This window comes from Corticium candelabrum, chromosome 21 (assembly GCF_963422355.1).
Source record: "Corticium candelabrum chromosome 21, ooCorCand1.1, whole genome shotgun sequence".
In the NCBI taxonomy this organism is placed as follows: Eukaryota; Metazoa; Porifera; class Homoscleromorpha; order Homosclerophorida; family Plakinidae; genus Corticium; species Corticium candelabrum.
This window is the reverse complement of record NC_085105.1, coordinates 2,013,008-2,037,998: the sequence shown is the minus strand read 5'-3', so window position 1 is coordinate 2,037,998 and position 24,991 is coordinate 2,013,008. Positions and strand designations below refer to the sequence as shown.

The 24,991-nt window shown below is 43.6% G+C and overlaps 3 protein-coding genes and 1 long non-coding RNA gene across 5 annotated transcripts; 3 read left to right on the top strand and 1 right to left on the bottom strand.

Moving 5' to 3' along the window:
- Window positions 1–309: 309 nt before the first annotated feature.
- LOC134196613 (uncharacterized) lies at window positions 310–7,165 on the bottom strand. 2 transcript variants are annotated; one of them, XM_062665805.1, is made up of 12 exons: window positions 7,130–7,165; window positions 6,784–7,059; window positions 4,767–4,919; window positions 4,514–4,705; window positions 4,099–4,169; window positions 3,890–4,036; window positions 3,646–3,823; window positions 2,799–2,898; window positions 2,616–2,740; window positions 2,423–2,560; window positions 2,229–2,360; window positions 310–392 (listed from the first exon to the last, which is right to left on the bottom strand). In XM_062665805.1, exons 1-11 carry the CDS (start codon window positions 7,154–7,156, stop codon window positions 2,241–2,243), a joined length of 1,527 nt encoding a protein of 508 aa, XP_062521789.1. In that variant the 5' UTR covers window positions 7,157–7,165; the 3' UTR covers window positions 310–392; window positions 2,229–2,240. The 2 variants fall into 2 exon arrangements, with proteins under 2 accessions (XP_062521789.1, XP_062521788.1); XM_062665804.1 differs by lacking the exon at window positions 310–392 and having other exon boundaries at window positions 2,041–2,360.
- A 2,484-nt stretch (window positions 7,166–9,649) lies between these two features.
- LOC134196609 (uncharacterized) lies at window positions 9,650–13,923 on the top strand. The gene is made up of 2 exons (XR_009972547.1): window positions 9,650–9,772; window positions 13,225–13,923. It is a non-coding gene; the product is annotated as an uncharacterized LOC134196609 (long non-coding RNA).
- A 3,497-nt stretch (window positions 13,924–17,420) lies between these two features.
- LOC134196819 (uncharacterized) lies at window positions 17,421–18,712 on the top strand. Its single transcript, XM_062666039.1, has one exon. The coding sequence runs from the start codon at window positions 17,915–17,917 to the stop codon at window positions 18,710–18,712; it is 798 nt and encodes a 265-aa protein (XP_062522023.1). The 5' UTR covers window positions 17,421–17,914.
- Window positions 18,713–19,477: 765 nt separating this feature from the next.
- Window positions 19,478–23,579, top strand: LOC134196366 (collagen alpha-1(XXVII) chain-like). Its single transcript, XM_062665470.1, has 9 exons — window positions 19,478–19,623; window positions 19,694–19,839; window positions 22,201–22,244; window positions 22,358–22,388; window positions 22,576–22,614; window positions 22,777–22,811; window positions 22,876–22,912; window positions 22,991–23,017; window positions 23,084–23,579. The coding sequence occupies exons 2-9, from the start codon at window positions 19,725–19,727 to the stop codon at window positions 23,380–23,382; spliced, it is 627 nt and encodes a 208-aa protein (XP_062521454.1). The 5' UTR covers window positions 19,478–19,623; window positions 19,694–19,724; the 3' UTR covers window positions 23,383–23,579.
- Window positions 23,580–24,991: the final 1,412 nt, after the last annotated feature.

The following is a 24,991-nucleotide window of genomic DNA, read 5'->3' as shown; positions in this document are numbered from 1 at the left end:
ACGAAAACAGTACAGTAATATAGTAGGGTGTTAACTTAATTAATTATCTAGGGATAGAGATAGCGAAACCACGACGAAATCACGTCATAGAACTTTCCCTACATCGTCCAGAGGCGATCACGGGACAAATGCCAACTATTGCATCATACACTTTTAATTGAAATCATGAGACAAACGTGTATTGCGTCATAAGAACACATATTATCGAATTATTGTACCACCTCTTACCTGCACCTCTTACATACCTTCGTGATTAATACTTTTATTAGAAAAACAGCCGCGTCCTCAGACTCTTTCGCGCTAAGTCTTGTTCGGTTCCCGTATAACGATTACAATGTAGAATTAACACGCACGGTGACTATATATGAGGACGCCAGGTGATGACACTGCGTCTAGAACCACATGAGAACGCCAGGTAACTATATGAAGACGCAGAGTAACAACACGAGGACACCGAGTAACGTGGGTGTGGCTTGCTGTCAGAATGCTAGTACACAAACAGTATACATGGCTCTAACATCCACAGCCTGACTTGCTCATTCAACAAGAGATATTCGGGAAACGTGCGTATGGATTGACTGATAGACAAATGATCTGTCTAGAAGCCCCAAGTTCAGTGGCATAACCAATGGGCTGCTGAGACTTCCTGCTGCCAGTCAGTATCTTTCGTTTGTGTTGAGCACCATATTTGCTGTACTGCGCAGACTACAATGCCATGAGTTGACCAATTTCGTTCAGTACCTCTACTATCTCATTTTGATTGATGGAATGAGCAGTCAAAACGACTAATCTCAATTATGACTTTGTCTGTGTCTCAATCCCTCTAGATAAACCAATTTGCACTGAGCAAGAGTGGCACCATATATCACAGATGTAATTGCCACTCATTGATGACACTACAGTTTTCGCTTTTCCCTCCTTTGTTGTAATGCTTGCACTCGTTTGTCTTCAAAATACTTGGTCAAGGTTTGCAGTAAGATCTCCACAAAGTCCTGTCAAGTGCTCTTTTTCCCCAGTGTGATACCACTACATGATGCTGCACGATTTTATGTTTGCTTCAGTGTGTCTTTGAAGCAAAGTTTTGGACCACCAGCTGGTTCAGTTGCCCATAAAGCATTGTCTTAATAAAAAAATTTAATAAAATAGTCTATCGTCATCCTTGCTCCTCTCAACAGTGCTGGCTTGCTGCAACCAGCTAGGCATTCAACTTGAGGTAAGACAAACAAGGACAGACTGTCTCATATAATACACCACACTTCAATCATGCTTGAATATTAATTAAATTATAGACCTGAAAGAATGCTAAGACGACCATAATACTCAACACTACAACAGACCAGACTATTCATTACAAATATCACTCTATGTTCACAACTGCTATCCCTTACAAGCTTAAAGCAATCCTTACAAACTAGGGATACAGCATGCAGGCCTGTATAGCTAAAAACTGATTCTTCACTGAATTGATTAACAGCACAACAGATCACCAATTGCTTGCTACACTTAAAAACAGTAAAACAAAAAGCCTTGCAGTCGTATCTACATTAAAAGTTGCCCATAGTACAAGGACAGAGCACAGCAATGGTAGGATGCTGACATGCAATGTTCACTCACAATAAGACACGCCTCAAGACATCTAATCAAACTACAAACACTGTTCAAAAAATGGTCGTAAAGTCGTCATTTGACAACTAGCTGAGTTCATGTGATGACCAATTATTCCAGTGAGGTTGCCATCCTGACCACTAAAGTCACTCAAGTTATGGTGGTCCCAAAAAAATTTTGTTTTCATGCTGTAGAGTAGAATAGTAAAATTACTCAGATCACACTGAGAGTGACATCTCTGAAGTCTTCAAATTTCGGTTACTTGCCACCACAATCAGTATCATTATCTGATATTTATGAAATATATATAAATTCTTAAAACTCCTGATGACTAATTTTTTGTGAGGTTGCCAAGACGATGACTATGTCTGCCATAAAATTTTGAACACTCAAACAAATCATCGATATGCAATCATGTGCTCAATCGTGCCATCCTTGATGTTAGTCACTGTATTTGCTAATCATTCAATCGTCAACAGCCATCAAATATTTATCAACCTATACAATCACACGTTTTGCATACTTACTAATTAATACTACAAAGATGTACTAAAATTTTTAAAATACCAGTCAATGTCAAAGAGTTCATTAATCTCAAATTTATACTTTGTATTATTACTTACACAAACGATGAGCTACAGGCGTAAAGAAAACTTCAGAACACCGAGTGATGACAAAATTAGTAACACGGTAAAGACAGCTGCCACCAACCCCCACAAATGGCTACTATATATCGGTAACCGAAATAGTCTTGCCTACACACATGTAAACACTTCATCACATGTTCCTGTACAAACAATCAACAAAGTATGCACACCGCTCTCTGTTGACCATGCGATGTCATATACACAATGAATGAGTCAATGTCTGATTGCGTTGCATCCTGGTAGCCAAAAAGACGAACATCCAATGACACCTGAACTGTAGCACTACAGGCACTATTTAGCCTCGATGCCTAAGAATACAAAAATGCACTAAAATAATCGATAAATATCAATATAGAGAAACACCTGAATTAATGCAAATATGGCAACTGCAGACCATAGAAGGACGTACGACACTCCGGCAATAAAGAAGAGTATTTCTGTTGTACCGCTTGTGGCGCTGTCCTTCACATCGTACAATGAGACAAATGCTAAGCAACGACAATCACACATCAGGCAACACACCACACTCTCTTCCATCACACTTACCCACAACCGCTTGAGCAATGAAGATCACTTCAATCAGTGACATCGCAATCGCCAATTGTTTACCCAAAGAGTCTATATAGTTGCCAGCGTTGTGATAATCCTACCACACGATATTGGTTAGTTTACATAGTAAACATACGTTAACATCAGGAGTTGAAGATTACAGAGGGTAGTAATGTTAATAATAGCTAGCAGTTGAACTATGTATTAATACAAATGACTGTGAGAACGTTGCATTGTTCAGTTTGTTGCATTTCTTGATATCCCTCACTCCCACCCATGTTTTAGGGAGGTTATATGAAATGTATATCAGGAAGCGTGCCAGAAAAGAGGCCATGTTCAGACCAGTCTTGACCCAACATTACGAGTACCTCTACTCGGGTTGCAACGTCAATGTGACTGACATCTTCGGTGCAAGCCAGTTGTCTCATGTACGTCATTAAACGAAATGGGTTCTGTGATGTGTGTTGAGCCTCCAATGTCACGAAACTCCACTGACCTCTTGGGCTCAAGCAGGGTAAACAGTCTCCAACGTCAGCTTGACTGACCTCTTGGGCTTAACTACATGGTGGTTCTAATAGGCGTTGATCCTCCAAAGTCACCCTGAGTGACCACTTGGGTTCACGCCACTTGTTGCAGCTCAGCGTGTGAGCTGACCACTCTCGTTAACCCATCATTCACAAATCCCTCACAACCTGGCAAGTTGCCCATTGAAGCCCACACTGTCTCGTGTCTGCGCGGTATAGCAACTAGCGAGCACGTTGCTTACAACATAGCAGTGTATTACAAGTGATGTTCACTTAGCCACACAACTGCACAACGTTTGTATCAATTTGTGAGTACAAACCCGCATGGCCTGCTGGAGTGAGATGCTCTTCTCTTCGATTCGCTCATTCAGACCTCGAATGAGAAAGATGAGTAGTTCGCATTGTGCCCCGTAGTTTGCAGCCACAGCTACATACACCATGTCCATGCCGAGAAATCCGATCAACATGAATACAAGCAAAACATACATCTGAGGAACACTACAGCACACATACCATCGTAACACAAATTCATTATTCCAGAGCTTGTTCTGTTACGATGCTTACGTCAATTCATCTCCTGCTGCGATCCACGAACTGAAGCCGATTCGTCCTTGACCGGTTACTTGGCAATCCAAAATCCGAGCCACAATGACAAGAATATTGGTGACAAACTGAAGCAGCACCCAAGCAATCCCTACCATTAAAATCAACCTAACAACACAACACTTGTTAACTATCCTGTACTATAGTTCACACAAGTAATGTGTGTTGACCTCAGTTTTCTTGTCAGTACTCCTCGTGAAAGATAGCCGATGTGTCTGCTATTCATAGTCTGAAGGAATGTCTAACACCACAACAGCACATGTTGTACTACAACTGCATGCACAGTGCCATACTTTCCCAACTGGTGTTGGTGATTTCGATCAATTAAACTTGAGTCGCCATCAAATTAGTTAATAGTTTTTAATAATAATAATAATAATAATTGAAATATCAAAAATAAGTACAGTAGGATGTCAATTATCCAAACACTTTCATTCTCTGACCCGTTGATAACTCTGATAGTACAGATACAGTGCGCGCGTGTGTGTGTGTGTGTGTGTGTGTGTGTGTGTGTGTGTGTGTGTGTGTGTGTGTGTGTGTGTGTGTGTGTGTAGTTAAGTATTCCCAAAACAATTCAGACTTTACCTTTGTCATCACTGTTTCCAGTTCCTCGTTCTTGCACCAACGAAAGACATAAAAGGCATAACTGTAACTGAGAGCGTGCATTACGTCCGGCCAAAAGTACGTCGAAATAGGATTCACACACACGTCGAGGTCCTGGTCTCGATCACTGCAGTTCATTGCTGAGTGATTTCGTCCTATGGCTTCATAGTATGGCTAGAAGTAACAACAAATATAAGCTAACTGACGTAATCATAACATAGTGAATGATTGATACCCGAGACCGGCTCAAACAGGATGCAAATTGCAGTATGTATCCCAATACTAAAATGGCAATTACGATAATAGGGTACACGATGTTGAAAACCCATGTGAATGCTTCGCCACAACGAGGCACTGCCTCATCGGACATCCACGGCAACCAACCAAGCTGCAAACACGCACACAGTCAATAGTGAGCTGGATCCATATTTGACTCAGTAAAGACTCCATCGTGTTATGACAAAGAAAAAACACACAAATATGTAGCAAACAGACTGATAAGCATAAATAGTAATGTCAGCTAATATAAATAGTTTTTGAATTCTAACATGCTTAATTAAATACTTGTTTTCCTTTGATTTTAGAATTGTAACTTAATTAATTAATTAAGTTAAAGCGAGTCAATTCTAATACATGACCTTGACAATCGCACAGATACACAAATAAATAGTAAGACACACAGACAGGCAGACAGACAGACAGGCAGGAAGAGAGACAGGCAGGCAGACATAAACAGACAGACAGACAGACAGACAGACAGACAGACATGTTCGTTAGACTTTATCTTGTAAGACCACTAATGCTGTTTATCAGGAATCCTTAGTATATATTCTGTCTTAGCACCTATTCTGTGTTAGCGTTGATGTTTCAATAAATGTTCTTTGACAGATAGAGACAGACAGACAGACAGACAGACAGACAGACACTCATACAGACAGACAGACACACATACAGACAGACAGACAGCAAGCACACACACAGACAGATAGACAGACAGACAGACAGACAGACAGACAGACAGACAGTAGTGTACTTTTAGTTGTCTCTTTTGCCTCAGAAAATATGTATACACTTACCTATGAACACTATAAAGCATTTAGCTTTAGTCGAGTAGTTTCTGCTGTGATGTATGATAGTGTGATTGTAAGAAATAAATGATGATTGACAGACAGACAGACAGACAGACATGGCATGCATTATCTCCGTGCGATTTCTGCTTGGCATCCTTGATGAGACTGGACTGCCAAATGCCTTTGGCTTCTGGTCAGTGTGACTGTGGGAAAGAATTAGACTCAGATGGATACCACCTACTAACATGTAAGACTGGGGGCAGCCCATTAATCAGCCATAACAACATGGTTTCAGCATGGTCAGACTGTTTGAGTCAACTCCAATTCGTAAAAGAACCCAGAGGAACGTATGTCAATTCTGAAGACAGATCAGACATAGTCGTATTCGATTCGGCATCGGGGATGGATCTCGAATTGGATATTGCTCTAGCTCATCCCTGAAGCAATGAAATAGAAGGCTTATCAGCTACAACTCAGAGAGCAGCGGCAACCAGAAGAGAAAATCTGAAGATCAAAAAGTACAACCAGGAGCTCTTGCCTGAAAGTTTTCGACCAACATTTGTGCCTATAGTCTTCAAACATTTTGGCTGTTGGAGACAGAAAGCTGAAGACTATTTGAAGAAACTGTCACAGCTATCAAGAGACAAAGACGGAAAGCCAAATGCACCAACCTTCAAGACATACTGGAGATCTGTGTTTTCTGTGTGTCTACAACGATCAAATGCTAGAGCGATTGACAGAAAAATAAAGAAGATTGTTTCAAGAGACAGCAACATAAACGTAAACAGTTGTAGGTAGAACCAAGCCCCATTGGCTTGGGTAGTATTTAGTTGCTTTGCTTAGATGGTGTATAATAGTTCAGTGTTTGAAAATATATGTATTGACAAACAAACAGACAGACAGACAGCAAGCACACAGACACAGACAGACAGACAGACAGACAGACAGACAGACAGACAGACAGACAGACAGATAGACAGACAGACAGGCAGGCAGACAGATAGACAGACAGACACACAGACATACATACATACATAAATACATACATACATACATACAGACAGACAGACAAACAGACAGACAGACAACAAGCAGACAGCTAAACGAACGAGCCACCGACCGGAAACGCAGACCTATAATCCAACACCTAAACATCACACCACACAGCAGCAAACAACCAACCACTTTCAGAAGAAACAGATAGAGCTGGAGCACATATTTCTTGCACTTGTGCAGAGCAATAGCCAGAGCGTTGTTGTCTCCAATAGGACCCAACGACGGCAACTCAATAGACACATAATCCTCCACAGAGCTGGCGTCACTCAATACACGTCTCCTCGCAAGTGCACTCGACGTTGAGCTGCTCGCGCGAGTTTCCGAGTCAGTCGCAATCGACCCGTCTGCATTCTTCATCGATCGGTATGTCGATTTGTCGGATTCCCTTCTGGTTAGAAGCGGCTGCAGCAACGTGTGTGAAATACACTGAACATTTTGGTTTGTGTAGGCACGTGTTGGTAACAGTTCCTACCTGGTGAAGATTGTCTTCACTGTTCATTGTCTTATCCGGGACATTAATCTCTTTTTGTCTCGCGTAGCCGGACCTTTTTCGTCGCGTCAGACTTCCGGGAGAAAAGCATAACAGAATCCCAATTCACGACACTCAGTAATCTGACACCCTCACTTTCTGACGAAGGTACACGCACATGCAGCTACAGATAGTTGTGCATATTTGTTACCGATAATCCGACAGTCGTGGTAGTCCGACAGAAACCAGAGGGTCAAATGTTGTCGGAATAACGAAGTCTCAGACTCTGACCGTATGCAGAGCTTAGCTATAGCTGCGGCCATCTTCTCGCGCCTCTGGTCTAGACGTTCGAGGCTAGAAGTTAATTAATTAATTATTTAAAATTAATCATGTAAGAGGACTGTCCGGCTGTAATTGATGGTGTCCGGTAACGGAGACGTGCTCGGTAATTTACTGTCTCACTCTGATTTAATTAATAAAGCGATTTCATCGAAAGTACGCGCACAGTGCGCATGTGCCTGTGCGTGTCCACGCGAAATGAGCATGTTGTCAAATTCTAGCAAATGATTTCGCAAGGTAAACACTTGCACGTGCTCACTCACGTGTCCGTGTTACACCTGACCCACTAGGGTTTGCAACTTTCATTTACTCTGCGCTCTTCGGCAAGAGCACATTGAAAAAAATTGAAGGTAAGTTATGCTTTTTACTGGATTGCGTTACTAGCACGCGCGTATACCTTGTAACTAAAATATTGCATTTATATATCTAGCCAGGAATCTCGACTGTTTGCTCTACACACGATGAACTTGTTGCCCCCTAAAGACCTTCTTTCCCTTTTTGGACAACAGCATGCAATCGATCATCATTGCAAATTTAAAATCCACGGAGGTGCTTGTCAGAATTCACACTGCTGCAGAAAAGGTACAATTATGTAAATCTCGTTTACTTAGCGGTAAATCATTATTATTAGTGCATGCGCTCTACTCTATAGCCGGCCTCCAAAAAGTGATTCAATCTCAAAATGTGTTGTAATTGTATTACAATCTAGAAGAGCCAGCTACACGAATTCAAGGTAATGACGTTTGGATTGTGTAATGATGATGCAATTACACAACGCAACATACTAAAGGATGATGCAGAACACTACTACGAGGACTGGAGGAGTTTGCTGTGGTCTATTTAGATCTCGAAGAGCATCTTCGCCACTTGGCGTTGGTCTTCGAGGAAGGCAAATCTAAAATAGAAGCCGAACAAGTGTCGCATAGCAAGACCGGAGACACTGTATCTGGTCATATCATCTCGAAATACGACGTCAGTCCAGATCCATGAAAAACGGATGCCGTGCGTCGGCTCCCATGAGAAAGTTTCGAAGCGATTCGCCGCGTTTCGACGCAAGTTGAAGCGAAAGACTGCGGAGCGTCACAATCGCAGGTTTTCGCTGCGTCGAGGCTTAATTAAGCCTTACGTCAGCAGAGACTCGTTATGGAATCTCCGAATTGGAAGCGCTTGCAGTCGTATGGGCAAAGAAGAAGTTTTAGAGCCTAGATTCTAGGCCACGACACTGTTGTTTACACCGATCACGTCGCATTGCGTTCATTGCTAGTCACGCCTAATCCGTCCGCAGGAAGCTTGCCTGCTGAGAATGATGATACAGGAGATATCGCCCGAGATCAGGCACACCGTGCTGGCCGAGTCAACCACAATGCCGTCTCGCCTACTGCTGTTGAAGCAGACGTTCCGGTCGGTACAGCAGATGAAGCGACTGATGGCATGGACGCACCAGTAGAGGTAGTCGCACAGCAGAAGAAACGGGAAGAATTTAGCGGAAGCCGTGAAGAGATAGTGGAAAACCAGAAAACGGACGCAAATCGGTCTTGCGGAGATCCAAATGTTGGTAGTAGAAGACATGGTACCGGACGACGACAGGAAAGCTCGGTACCTAGATACTATATCCAGTAGCTACCTGGAGTTGACACAAGGGCGGTTTAGGATCATCGACGACATTTTGTGTTACGTAGAGCCCACAGCTCCATATCGTGCTCGTGTGGCTGTCCTAGAAGAACTGAAGTCTCTCCTGTTAACTGAAGTGCACGGAGGCCGATTTTCTGGGCATTTTGTGCAAAATGCTTTGTATGGAATACTTTCCAAGCGGTATTGGTGGAACGGTATGCGTAAGGACATTCGACGCATTTGCCGCACATGTCTTCCGTGCCTAAAAAAGGATGGACCTGGTAGAAAGTTACATCCGAAGTTGAAGCCAATTCCAGTTGGTGGGCCATCTAAAAGTGTCGTAGTGGACTGTGTTTCCGGGATACAGTCGCATAGCTAGCTACCTAGAGAGCATACCGGATCTGATAGGCGGGTTTGATCGCACTTGCGATTAATTCACAACCAATCTAGACGCTAGACTGCCTTTAGGTCAATTTAAATGACCAATCCCAAGAGATCTCATTGCTTGTCCGCCTATAGATATAGTGCTATAGCCGTCAGGGTATTTCATTCTTGTTATAATCTGATAACCAATCGGATCGTCGGCAGGGTGACGTTGATCTGGCAATATGACGAACGTGTCGTCCCCAATGACTCCGACTACTTTCTGGCTTGTGGTGATCGTGGCAGTTGTTACTGGAATACAAGGAGAAAAAGGTAAAAAACGCCGATCGACACGTTGTCGCTCTCGGATCGTCGCGAAACGGAGCGGCCTGGTCGAGTTCGGGCAGTCCGAGACGAACGGACGAGTCGAATTTCGCCTAGACTGCTTCGACGGCTAGAAATGAGACTTTGGCGGCCTGAAATGAAATGTGCCGGAGTTTGTTTGTTAATTAATTAACCGAGTATGCGGATATGACGTGCGCTTGCCAGCCATTACGCCATTCTCTAATTCAGAACTGTTATACAGTATTTAGCCTCGACACTAGGCCTTCCTTCGCTTTCGGTGGTCCTTTCCACGCAAGGATAGAAACGGGCAGTGTCACCTGATGTTGTCTCAGTAAATCGAAGGGAAGCCGTACCTCTTTATGTCCCTAGGCATTTTAACTAATTTATACATTAGGAAAAGCCCACCCCTTGTTTGGTTTATTTCATATTGCTAATCACTTGCAAAACGAGATCAGGTGTGTTTTCGTTTACAGCAGGTATGCTATTATAGAAAAGGTATTGGAACGAGAAGGGCGCGAAATGCAGTCAGTAACTATGCCTTTGCGATGCTGCTTACTGTTTAGTTAGCGTAGAGAAACGAGCGCAAAGACTGTACGGCCATGTCGCGCGCAAAAAGGCAACGCGCAGACTCTGTCCTCTCTTGTCGTTGACCAGAAGACGACGCAATAGCGACTAGGCTGCTGTACATGTACGCTTTTGTCTTAAACTATCATCGCCCTCCCGGAATTGATCAAAAGCCATTGCGACTACGCGTGAAATTTCAATAGTAGTAGTTAGCCTCGACACTAGGCCTTCCTTCGCTTTCGGTGGACCTTTCCGCACAAGGATAGCAACGAGCGGTATCACGTGATGTTGTCTTCGTAAATTGAAGGAAGGCCGTAACTCTTTATGTCAGTAGACACTTTAACTAATTTATACATTAGGAAAGCCTTGGTTTGTTTCATATTGCTAATGACTTGCAAAACGAGATCAGGTGTGTTTTTCGTTTACAGCAGAGTATGCTGTCATAGCAAAGGTATTGGAACAGGAAAAGCGCAAAATGCAGTCAGTAACTAGGCCTTTGCAATGCTGCTTACTGTTTAGTTAGCGTAGAGAAACGACTGCAAAGACTGCACGGCCATGTCGCGCTAGAAGACTACGCGCAGACTCTGTCCTCTCTTGTCGTTGACTACTGTACATGTACGCTTTGTCATAGACTATCATCGCGCTCCCGAAATCGATCGAAAGCCATTGCGACTACGCGTGAAATTTCGATGTGTTTGATGTCAGTCTGAAGATACTCCAGAAGCAACCGCTGCACGCGACTAACAGAGATACCTTCACTCGCTGCGAAGTATAGACTAGACCCAGTCTCTCCGCCGTCGTAATTCCTCGAGACTGGTTTCAGACCGCCCACTGACATCACTAAATGCTGCCATTAGGCCTGGTAACCGCCCATGCTGTGATTGCAAAGGCGTGACAAATCGCCCATATAGGGCGGGGTAGCCACTGTATGCCATTCTCTGGTATAGAGTAGACTGCAAGATGCGCCCGCTGCAGTCGGAGGTTTTAAGCCGGCTCACCGGGCCGCGTGTTCGTGCGTGTGTCCGTCCGTACATTTACGTATGTCACGGAGGGTGCGTCGATCTATATGGCGGAAGTGGCATCATTCTCTACGAATAAATCATGACGTTTTATGTAAAAAGAGTCTGAGATGGGGAATGCGTAGAGCCCAAACTGCGCTGTCCAGCGCCGGTCCAGGAATTTTTGAAAGAGGGGGTTCACCATTAGCAGTTATTTATAGATTTACTAATTTTCTCTTTTCTAATGAAATTATATAAAATTATTAAACCACGCCTATTGAAAAAGAGGGGGTTGTAACCCCCTGAAACCCCCTCTGGATCCGGCCCTGGCTGTCTGGAGTGTGTAAGATGCACAGAGTAATCGGATGAGTGTATTGTAAGATAATTGCTACCGCCCATAGAGCGGTGCGAGGTGAAGTGGGCTCGCCAGTCACGCTATCCCCTACAAGATGCGCCCGCTACAGTCAGAGTTTAACTAAAAGAATAGACGCGTGTATTTTACGTTCTAACGCGCGGTGCAGCTGAGTAGATTAAAAACTTGCTAAGTAAGTGTGTGTGTGTGTGTGTGTGTGTGTGTGTGTGTGTGTGTGTGTGTGTGTGTGTGTGTGTGTGTGTGTGTGTACATGTGTGTGTGTGCGTGCGTGCGTACGTGTGCGTGCGTGTGTGTGTGAGAGCGCACGCGTGTGTAGATTTTGTCTCTATAGTAACACGTGGACCCGCACAACGAGTTGTGAGACGAACGTTAAGTGTTAAGTTTTCTTCGCTTACAGGTAGCTACTAACTAGGTGTTAGCGCGATTCCTACAGCCCATAGAGCTGGTGAGGGCTAGTGGTATCATATTATATCTTACGCTCAAGTACAAAATCGTACTTGGCGAGGTGCAGGTTCCATGCACTAAACTATTCGCAATGGGCTGCTGTTGCAAATCAAAGTTTCAGAGGGAATATCTAGTATGCATGCAACCCATGAAGACTAGTACATGCAGCCTACGCGGATACCTATTTACATGAGCTACTCTGTACACGTACACATGTACGTGTAGCTATGTATATGAAGTGCACGCATGGTGTTCCCTCTAGATTGCGAGGAAAAGCCGAGCGCTCATTTGCAGACACATGCACTGTATGTAATTTTAGCTTTTTCTTACTATAGAATAGCCTAGCGTATACCTCCAGTGGGCATGCACGAAATACTGAACTCCGCGTGCAAAATGTTTTGCGGTGCGACCAACTGAACGTGCATCTCTATGCTTCGTGCAGCTCGTCGGTCTGGCGATCTTGGATGATCTTGACACAGGAGAGAGCGCGGCTGCAGGTCTACTACAGATGACAAGGGTTTAGCTACAGCGTGGCAAATCTGTGCGTGATGTGCTCATCGTTGCTTCGGTATGTTCGAGCTAAGCTCGTGTCGTGAACGATACAAAACGTCTGTTTGTACTGCAAATTCAAAGCCACGGAAGACCCATTGTCAGCTTTACGTTTGACGTTTGGGAATACGTGGATGGAAATGGTCTATACTAGCTGTCGATCCATAGACCCATGCAGATGGAGCAGACAAAAAGGCATGCAATGACTCGAGAAGAAGTCACTAGACGGCTATCTTCCCCAGGCTTCGCGTTGTTTTGAAATCGAGATGGGCCCCTGCGAATCGTATTGCAATTGTAGTTGGGGAATACTTAGTAGGCGGCCTACTCTCACGCCTATTGTATCCAGTCCTCTACTCGCGCGTACTCCACGTGTTTTTTATCGCTTGCTTTTGTCCCAAAGGAGTAGCCAGACCCTCTCTCGCGAGGCTACTTCAACGTAACTGCGTACATTTGAAGCACATGTACAGTTACGGTCTTTAGCTGCAATGACGGTCACAGTACATATTTTGTAGGAGCTTCACTGAGCAGGAAAGTTCACACTACCAGGTACGTCAACTACTGGGACGCGCCTCTTGCTTGAGATGCTCCAATCGGGTACGCGGTCGTTGGCGCGTACAGCCGTCACGACAACGGCAGAGAGGACAGACGATGGAAATTTCGATACGCCAAGATCAACAATCGCGCCTACTACGACAGTTTCCGAAAACTGAGCTTGACCAAATACGACGACTACATGCGGCGCGAGTGCTACCGCGGGTACATGATGACGTCATTCACCAGTTGGCATGACAACCGCCACGAGGACAGGCGATGGGTTTTTGGTTGTGCTCGAGTGCCTCAATCGTATTTGAGTGATTGCCATTGGACAAGAGAGGTGAACGACTATGATAAGATACTGAACTACAGAACTCCTGCCGACTATGTGCTAACCGGTGTGAGGTCCTATCATCACAACGGGAAGGAGGACCGTCGATTTCTCTTCAAGATATGCAAACTCGTTCTCCAGTGATTGTGTATCACTGGCAGACGTGTCCGCTATTGACGGATTGCTGACGTACGGTACTATGCGTAGCTACGTACGTAGTGTAGACTAGCTGCTGGTTGATGTAGAGCAATGACGTTGTGTACACGCGTTCACAAATGAGGCCACTGCAAGCTGTTGTGCTAGAGATTAGAAACTCAATTGAATATAATATGAATCATCTGACAAAGTTGCCAGCACCAGTAGTACATGCAGCTTGTACATACTAGTACGCGTTGTTTGTCGACACCATTCTAAAGTCCATCCACTCTGACTTCTCCCCCTGGAAGCTTGCGTGGTTCTTGCGTAAGCAGATGTTCCCAGCGTTTATCCAATGAGCAATTAGTAATTAGCATAAGAGATGATGGCTGGGTTTGTCTTTCAATTGAAGGTTGTCTATTGATTAGAGTAGCTAGGTAAACAATTTGCATAGCAAGGTTCGCAAACGATCATCTGCAATGCACACCCAAAAACTGCATTACCATGAGCTCTAAAATGAAGTAAGTGTTTAGCGTGTCTCTAGAACCTTGCTGTCAAAAGTTATTCGGGATTTACTGAGGGAGAAGTCAACGTGGACAGACTCTAGTGTCAGTTTCCAATTACTGCATGCAATTTGTACAGGGCCATCCAAATCATAATTAGTTTAATAAAATCTGCTTAATTGGTCAAAGTTGGGCATTCCTACAAGCACTGGATCTTTTATATCTAACGCTTTGTATGCAAATGCTAAACATATAAAAACGACGTTTCACTGAATTTATTACTAGCAGTATGATCTGTCTAGAGCCCAAGGTTACACCATCATGCAATGTCTAGATTTTTAATAGTAAATTGCAAAATGACCTCTAGCCTCGAACTTCCAGACCAGAGAGCGCGCGCAGCGCGCGAACTCAAAAAACGAAATACGATTTCGGAAGTACTTATCAAAAAGCGATATTCTAACCGCGTAGGATTATTTTACCTAATTCAAAAATGAGATGGAAAGATACCGTGCTTTTGCATGACGCTGACGTACCATTTGTAATGCCATGAGATCTCACGAACGAAGAAGAGACGTATGCCGTGTTTGCGGCGCTAGCTTGGTGGACGGCATGAAACGACGACTCTTTGATTCTGCGGCAGAACACTAGCTAGTGTAACCGCTCGACTACCGCTCGACCAGTTGTCAAAGGTGATGGTCTATCGACACCAGTGGCGGTGGATGTAGGGGTTTCGAAGGGCGACAGACCTCCCAATATTTGAATAATTTGGGGGTCTGAGATCCCCAATAATTGGATCTCCTTAAATGGAACCATGTACCATGTACTTCTGCAATATGTTTGCCAATTCAATCACCAGCTAGGCTACGCGCACACATCATGCACTCCGTCGACCGTATCCTGCCAGGCATGCAACGCGCACCACATGGATACGGGCATTTCGAGGGCGTGTTATTCTGACGCGGAAGTTGGGTAACCGAAATTCACAAGCTGCTGCGTCTTTACCTTACAATACCCGTAACATCTGCAACTTCAGAGAGAGCCTTCTCAACTCTTAGGAGGCTATTGACCTACCTACGATCCACTATGACGAAGGAGAGGCTAGATAACTCTGCACTCTTACATGAACTTGGTAGACGTTGCGACCGATTTTCTTGTGCCGACGAGCGAATAAGGTGCCTTAGTACTAGTGCTTGGTAATTGTTTCACCGGAATCATGTATTGTGTTTTGTGTGAGATTAATTATCTAGTGGATATCGTAGACGTTTCAAAATTCGTAAGCTATAGAAAGCCTTTAACATGCCCTATCTACCTCAACAGCTCAGTTTTGCAAGCTGTCCTCGCTGTCAACTGTAACTCAGATGGTGAACTGTTTGCAGTGTGGATATTTGACCTCCTGGTGAGACGAAGGTGGTCTCCACGTTGGGGTTTGTAAGCCACTCCCCAGACTTCCGAAGGACTCCAATTCTGAAACGAGCTGTAGTCTACCTCCATAGCAATAGTAATACATTGCAACATCATACCGAATGTGATGGTCTTCATAAATGCAGTACCGCTGGTCGCTCGATCGACTGTGACTGCATGAAGAAATAGCAACAGCAGTTGCAGCTGGCATAGGTACAAGCGTATTTCGTCTGAAACAGGATAGGTTTGAGTCTAACATCATGACAACCAAACCAATAAATTATGGCCTAACAGCAAACATCACACAATAGTAACTAGAACGACATTCTTTTCAGTCCAGTTGCTTTCCACTGACACGACATCACCAAATTGGACGACCTCAGCAGACCTTCTAATGTCCATAAACAATTACTATTTATGTCTCAATAATACCATTCTCTACAAAATAATAATCAAACGCTCGACTATAGACCGGTTGCAGTCGGCGTGAACCTACTCACGTGCGCACGTGCTGGAGGACTGGTACTGTACGCGAGACTAGGTACACGTACACGTACGAAAGAGTACAGCAATCAGATGCGAAGAGACTGCGATTAGAAGAAGACGAAAAACCGTTCCTCCAATTGATTGCAGTGCATGTGCAAGCAAGATTACAGACGACATTGAAACTGACGACAATGAAGAAAATAGAAATATAAAAAATTGAAATATAAATAAATGTAAATATCAAAATATACAATAAAAAAAAATAAAAAATATTAGTGCATGGGAGCGATAGCATGCATGCAGACCTAGTAGTGAAGATGTTGACACTGTCACAGGCTAAAGAAGCCGTTGCACTGTCTTCAGGAGGAACTGACAACAATATACGGCATTCTGATTTCAAACCAGTTTGCTTTCAAAGAAAAAATTTTGGATGCAGGTTGTCGCTGCGGTCACACGTAGACGTCCTCGGGCAACTCGCTCAGGAAAATTTCGTAGAGGTCTCGACCATCAGCGTACTGCAATTTAGCATTACAGCGACGTCGGCTGTCGAAATCTAAACAATCTGTCGCGATAACCGAGAAAAACAGGCCTCTAACTTATCGAAAATGTCCCGGCTTTACATGTACTAGACTGTACAGTTGAGGGGTACACATTTGCCTAAAAGCATTTCACGAGAATTCTGTCTGGCTGCTAATTTTTCAGTACAGAGTAAAATGCATGTGAACGAGGCATACTTCATGATGCATTCTCACAACGGGATACCCATGCAACAACAATAAATTAATTGACTAACAGAGAACGAGCTATTCAGCTAGAGCTACCAAAATTCTACATCACAATCGATGTCAAGTTGAATTTAGAAAATAATTCTATGCAAACTGCTAAAGTAGTACAGAATAGTTGCAGCAGTGACTTCACTGTTTCCATTATACACCTGATCAACACTAAATGAAACTCCAAACTGGTACTATATACAACCTAAAATATAATACATATAACACCCATCTCTACAACACTATATAAATAAAACTATATACAATACAATCAATAAACTATGAAAGTATACACAACAAACAAAATAATACATACACACAGAGAGACAGCTCTCCTATATAGAGAGACACAGGTATATACAGTCAAATGTCACGATCATATCCTTCCGTATGGTAAGTCCGAAAGCACTGTCGCTCAGCGGATGACACACAGAGGGGGACGTTGCATTCTTGGCATCGATACCTGGTCTTCGTATGCTTCCTGCCTTGAGATCGGCAAACAATGCAACGTACTAACCCCTCTGCTACAACCGGGATGTGTGAGCTATACCGAGGGTCTGGCAATTGCTGTATTTGTTGTTGATGTTGTTGTATTTGTTGTTGTTGTTGTTGTTGTATTTGTTGCTGTCGTTGTTGTATTTGTTGTTGTTGTTGTTGTATTTGTTGTTGTTGTTGTTGCATTTGTTGATGTTGTTGTACGAGTTGTTGTTGCTGTTGTTCTATAAGTTGTTGTCGTTGTATGAGTTGCTGTTGTCGGAATAACGAAGTCTCAGACTCTGACCGTATGCAGAGCTTTCATTCTCTATGTCATATGTAACATCCATAAATTCCACGTACGCGTACATTTAGCTATATAGTACACTCAATCTATTCAGTATCTCAATTTTGGTGTTTTCTTGCCCATTTGCTTTATATAATTATATAATGTCTTCAACTGTTATTGCAAAAACTGTAGCTATTCATACAGATAGCTCAGATACAATTCAAGGAAGGAGCTCTAGAAAAAGGATCGATGCTATAGAAGTTCTCACACAAACGGATGATCTGTAACGTCCATGCCTTCTTTGAGCAAGTGAAGCGTGATGGGCCAATCATGCTGGAAAGTGCAACAAAAAGAACGGCAATGGCGATGCAGGTATCTGAACGCACTGTATTCAGAGTTCATCGCCAAGTAAACGTTGAAGGAGATATGCATAGTCCCGCAAAGGAAGGCAAGAAGTCTGGTTCAGGTCCTGCCCAACAGGAGACTGACAACTTTCAAGGAGTCATTCGTCGTAGAATTCACCGGTTCTACACAGACAGAGAACTCCCAACGATGGATGAACTGATTTTAGGTCTACAACAAGACATAGATTACTCATACAGCAAACAAACACTTCTCAAAACAGTCAAGAAAATGGGCTTCAAATATACAACACGCAACAAGAAAACAGCGTTGTACGAACAACACAGAATTCTTGCTGCTCGTCATCACTATCTCAGACAAATAAAGAAGTACAGAGACGAGGGAAGACCAATAGTGTATCTAGACGAGACATGGCTCAACGCGCACCATACCTTGGAACGATGCTGGACTGACTACGACGGCAAAGGAGGTTTGAGAGTCCCATCAGGAAAGGGTGGAAGACTCGTTATTCTCCATGCAGGGTGGAAAGAGGGTTGGATTTCTAATGCTGACCTCGTTTTCAGAGGAAAGAAAGGCGAAATGAACACGGCCCACTCTAGGGAGTGGTTCAGAGAGAGGTCGATTCCAAACCTTCCAGCAACTTCTGTTATTGTTCTTGACAATGCCCAGTATCATAAAAGCAAGAAACCCGGCTTCGCAGTACCTGACTGACGTCTTCGCTAATCAGCACAGTCATGACGTTCTGAGATTGCCTGTCGGTCACTGCGAGTTGAACCCGACAGAGCTGGTCTGGGCACAAGTCAAGGGCTATGCGGCATCTCATAACAAGGATTTCACCATGGCGGGAACTGAGCAGCTTGCGAGAGAAGGCATTACGCAGGTTACAGCTGAGAAATGGGCCAACTGTGTCAAGCACGTCATTCAAAAAGTAGAAAAGCACTATCGAGAGACCGACGGGATAGTTGAAGAAGCGGTCGACCGTGTTCTCATTGAAGTAAGGCGTGAAGAAGAAGAAGAGACTTCGGAAAGCGAAGAAGCCTTTGTTTCTGGAACAGATGACCCCTGTAGTAGAATGCCACAATTGACCTGGCGGCGCGTGTGAAGTCACAGGTGGTCGTTCTAATTGGTCATGAGGGCGTAATCACATCGCGTGCTAGACAGGAAGTAGCCAATTCTGTAGTTGTACAATACTGATCAGAAACAAGCTCTATATATTTGTCTTCTCGTCATCACTAACTTCTTAATGATGTTAAGATTTTTCCCACGCTGCCAACTATTACTTTTCCTATTTAGAGCTGGAGCCATCTTCGCGCGCCTTTGGTCTGGACGTTCAAGGCTAAAAGTTAATTAACTACATGTAATTGATGTTTACATATCGTTAATTTACTGTCTCACTCTGATATCTAGCAGTTTCATTCGAAAGTACGCGCACAGTGCGCATGTGCCTGTGCGTGTCCACGCGACATGTCTAGTGAGCGTGTTGTTAAATTCTAGCAAATGATTTCGCAAGGTAAAAACTTGCACGTGCCCACCACGTGTGCCCGTGTTATAACTGACCCACCAGGGTTTGCAACTTTCAGTTACTCTGCGCTCTTGGGCAAAAGCACTTTGAAAAATTGAAGGTAAGGTTTGTTACTGGATTACGTTACTAGCACGCGCTTAAACCTTCTTATATTGCATTTATATATCTAGCCAGGAATCTCGACTGTTTTCTCTACACACGATGAACTTATTGCCCCCTAAAGACTCTCTTTCTCTTTGTTGGACGACAGTAATCGTCATTGCAATTTTTAAAATCCACGGAGGTGCTTGTCAGTATTCACTCTGCTGCGGAAAAGGTACAATCATGTAAATCTCGTTTACTTAGCGATAAATCATTATCATTAGTGCATGCGCTCTACTCTAGCTAGGTTAGCCTTTTCGCATGCAGTCTCTAGTCACAACCATAGACTATAGCCAGCCTCCAAAAAGTGATTCAGTCTCAAAATATGTGTTGTAATTGTATCACAATGTAGAAGAGCCAGCACGGAGCTAATGCATCTTCCCTCCTATTCGGTCGACCGTCCTACCTTCTCAATCATGCACGTGAGTCAATCCGTCTTTTGTTCAACCAATGAACGTCGGGCGTTCCCATTCATCCTACACTTTTCGTGACAAACACGCTAGATTAGATGCGATAAAAACGTCACTCAAGCCTGGAGATTCGATGGGTTTCCCCTAACAACTCTAAAGTATCCTAAAAGATTAAATATTAGCGGGAAATTATTTTGACGAATGGGTGGATTTTTAGCGACCGCCAATATCAATCCGCCCCATTAGTTTGGCCACCAGGATCTGTTAACTAGCGTCATCACGCACGTGGATCAGGCATCTGGCGATGGTTGTACGTCACGCATGAGGCCACAAGATGGTAGGTAATCTTGGCTTGCCGTCTGTTGTGCCTATGAATGAGGCTGTGAGGTAGTCTCGCGTAGCCAGACCCCTTTCCGCCGCGTCATCCTTCCCGGCGAAATGGGGTCTGGTGAACAGGCTTTGATGTCGCTGTGTGCCGCGTAGCCAGAAATCGGCTATCTACAGACCGGATTTAGTTTCTTAAACGCTTCACTAAAGACCGGACTGGTATGCAAGCAGTGCAATCCTATCTCATTACCTTCTCTTGTTTCGTAGAGAACAACTCGAAGTCTACAGCTAAAAGCTACAGTTACTGTTTGTGAAATCTGCATGTCTACAGCAATAGTTAAAAAATGCGGCCGTGGAAACGTCGGCGTCGTCAGGCTCGACGTCGTACGTCTAACGTTGTGCGCTTGTGTCACAACGGAGACTGAATGCGAACGCACCGAATGGATGCGAACGTACTCGATGCTGTTTGCTGTTTTGACGTCTAAAGCGACCGCGTACAGTCCAGAGTGAGCGATATCTGGTACTGGAATTGAAGGGCTTGGACCTGACGTCATCGAAACAAGATGAGTCGTCTTTCTGTGTTTGGGTAATCATCTCACGTGTTTTGTGCATTGTTTTACATCGAGTACGTTCGCATTCAGTCTCCATTGTGACACAAGCGCACAAACGCTATCTTACTACGACGTTGACATGACAGATTGCGTAGGAGCTAGATGGAAGCCTAGCCTGTCGACGTCAACGATCCCGTGGCCGCGTTTAATTAATTGTTGCCGTAGACATGCAGATTTCACAAACAGCAACGACTCGAGTTGTAGTCTTCGAGTTGTTCTCTACGAAACAAGAGGAGCTAATGAGATAGGATTGCACTGCTTGCATACCAGTCTGGTCTTTAGTGAAGCGTTTAAGAAACTAAATCCGGTCTTTAGATAGCCAATTTCTGGCTACGCGGCACACAGTGACATCAAAGCCTGTTCATCAGACCCCATTTCGCCGGGGAGAACGCGGCGGAAAGGGGTCTGGCTACGCGAGACTAGCTGTGAGACTATGGATGAAGCTGGACTGTCACGTTCATGCGGGTCCCGTTTTTTGCAGCAGTTCTTCATCATTACGCGTGCAGTAGTTGGAGACCAGTAAGTTAGGGAAATATTAGTGTGAGCCACGAACACAGCTGTCAAATTATCACAAACTCCACCATGACCAACACATGCATGTATATCAGTTATCAAACAACGATGTCCGACCACCAAAATATAATCCGCCAATATGCTTTGTCCATCAATTTCTTAGCAAACCGCCAATATAAATTCCCACCAACTTTTATCCTAGACGGTATATTGAGATAATGCTAGAGTCACTACACGCATGCAAATGTACTGCTGATATAAGATCATTTAATTCTCCTAGACACATGGCGCGGTACGTATATGCCTATAATATACCTAGAGTATATAGCTACAAGACAAAAACACGTTTAACATTGTGCGTGCGTGCGTGAGTGTGTGTGTGTCACTGTGTAGGTGTGTGTGTGTGTGTGTGTGTGTGTGTGTGTGTGTGTGTGTGTGTGTGTGTGAGGGAGGGAGGGAGGGAGGCAGACACACAAAGATAGAGAGCTCGTTATCAATACTAAATTATAAGCTCTAAACTGTTATTCAATAGCAACCGGGCACGTTAATCACAAACAGACTTTAACACAGCTTATGACGTACTGAACTCATGTCGATTACTACCGCACGTTATAATACGTGCCAACGGAGTTTTATCAACTAACACCATCTTTACAAGCAATTATTGTGTCCTAGGAGAGAAAGGGGACAGAGGCTTGCAAGGACGACCAGGAATTCAAGTAAGACCTATACCAGACATCCATGTAGAAATTTTTAACTAGCGAAATATTTGCTTGCCCATTGCATGTCACTGCATGTTTACCGACCTGATATCCTTTTCTCGTTTCTTTAGGGACCCAAAGGCAACCAAGGAAGTCCAGGAAAGTGCTGTACAGCTAACACTGCATGGTTATTGCTAATATGATCTAGACGTAGCATATATGCATCATGTACGTGGAATAACTACTGTAATTGACTATAGAATAAAAGATTGACTGTATTGATTCTGTTAATTAAGAGAATTCAATGGTGCAGTTTGAGCACTGATTTTGATTCTTTTCTCTGCAGGAATCGGATACAGAGGAATACAAGGACCAAGAGGTCCACCTGGTAATGAATTATTTGCATACCATTTTATATATTATCTCATTCTGACTCATAGACCTTCATACAGCATCAATACTATTGACATGCTATAGACCCATAACGCATTTGAGCCCTCGTTCGATTCATAACACATCCCATGTTCCTCATATGTTCGTATCATTTTAGGAAACAAGGGAGGGCGTGGTTATCCAGGGTCTACGGTACGTCATAACTACTAGCGGTGATTTGTACAGATCAATAAGACATCGTTTGCATGTGATTCAGGGCAGCAGAGGTCCTCCAGGAGAAAGAGGATTGCAAGGTTTGTTTATATGCAAACAATTAAAAACGAATTCTCAACAGGCCATGCAGTTGATTGCTCTTTTACTATATATTGCAGGTCCACCTGGTCCCACGGGTTCTATCTGTGAGTATATATGTTAATTATTAACAACAATAACTGTACTATAATGACCATGCATATATGCTTCAGGTAAAATGGGCAAAAGACGATCCACCGGACAAAATCAAAAGACTTGGTGGTGTTACGAAAATAGGCAGGATGAATGCTGGCCACATGTAATGCGTATCACATTTCCCACACCATTTGCTACCACGCCTTCTGTTCACATTTCCATGGCTAACTTGGCCTTCAAAGCTCCTGGTGGTACCAAAATCCATATGTACACTAGAGTCGAACATCCCAGCCGGTATGGCTTCTATATCAGGGTGCAGAGAAGTACTGACATAAAATTGTACAGTGTTGAGCTTAGATGGATTGCTTGCACCTAGACATACGTGTCACTGTGTGACGACGTAAACGTTGTGATTGGGGTTAGTTTGACTTGATTCGGGAATCATGGTTAGTATGAGCCAGTGTTTTAGATTGCGTGTTGTGTTAGTTGCTCCGTAGCTTTGTCTCTGGTGTAGGGTGAGTTATAAAACACGAAATCTGTTGTGTCGACACGAGTACGTGTGTGAGTGACTCAGCACTCGCGAAGATAGACGTGTGCATGTAATTACTTGGAATTTTTAGTATCATAGCTAGAATAAAGCGAGAAAGTGTTAGATATCAATTTGATGACGTATTTTCTGGCGCGTGCTCTCGGTAAGCTATCGTTCGTGAATACAATGTACTATAGTACAAAGGGTTGTACGTGTACACTATATCTAAATATATGTGTGTGTATGTGTGTGTGTGTGTGTGTGTGTGTGTGTGTGTGTGTGTGTGTGTGTGTGTGTATGTGTGTGTGTGTGTGTGTGTGTGTGTGTGTGTGTGTGTGTCTGTGTGTGTGTGTATGTGTGTGTGTGTGTGTGTGTGTGTGTGTGTGTGTGTGTGTGTGTGTGTGTGTGTGTGTATGTGTGTGTATGTGTGTGTGTGTGTGTGTGTGTGTGTGTGTGTGTGTGTGTGTGTGTGTGTGTGTATGTGTGTGTATGTGTGTGTGTGTGTGTGTGTGTGTGCTTGGTTCTGTCGTAGAGTGTGTGCTTTTAGCTGTTTGTTGAGACTAGAGAGTGACTGCTGCAGTGACGTGAGTACCTGGGTGTTAGATGTGAAACGAAACGTCCTGAGGCAAGCGGACCTTGCCTCAGCCGGGGAGAAGTGCCAACCCTCCGCACCCGAATTAAGATAAGCCTACGGGCCTGTTTTACAAAATGCATTTTCAACAGCTGCTGCACATTAGCTGCAAGTGCACGTCTTCAATATGCAATATATGTTTATCATGACCATATATTATGTTCATAATGAACGTTGATGAAATCAGTGTCCTAGTGTATCTCAACAAAATTTGTAATGGCATGTCTTACAATTTTAATTACAAAACAGTTTGATATTAATATCGAAAGTTTTCGAACAGTCTGCTGTACCAATTGAGACACTGACGGTCTGACCTATGTAGACTGCAGTATAGATGCGAAAAGTAACAGTGGAAGTGCTTGTGTTGTAGTTCTATACCTACGTACTGTAATGCTAATTACTGTAGTTGAGTGATGTAATCTAAGTATATGTTATTCTGCATAAATTTTTTGGTCAATGGCTTACCAAATTAATATTAAGTCTGTGTGACACGGTAACCCCTGCAAATTTGTCAATTTCCATTAGTATTTTCTTTGCCTTTGCTGCCTTTACTCTCCTATTTGTTGCATGTCTGTTTCACATCACCCGCCCGCATCCGAACGACAGGGCCGCACTGATTTCACCATTACACCATTATTCATGTAATGCGCATGTGCAATACGACCAGAGCACATGGCATACGTCTGAACAATCTCCGTGTCTCATTTCTTTTAATTGCGCGATGTCTGCTCTTCATATCTACACTTACTGTAAATCTTCAAGAAAGAACTTGAGGATCAGATCGAACTAAACACAGATCGTCAAATAGTTGTTAAAGTCACTCTA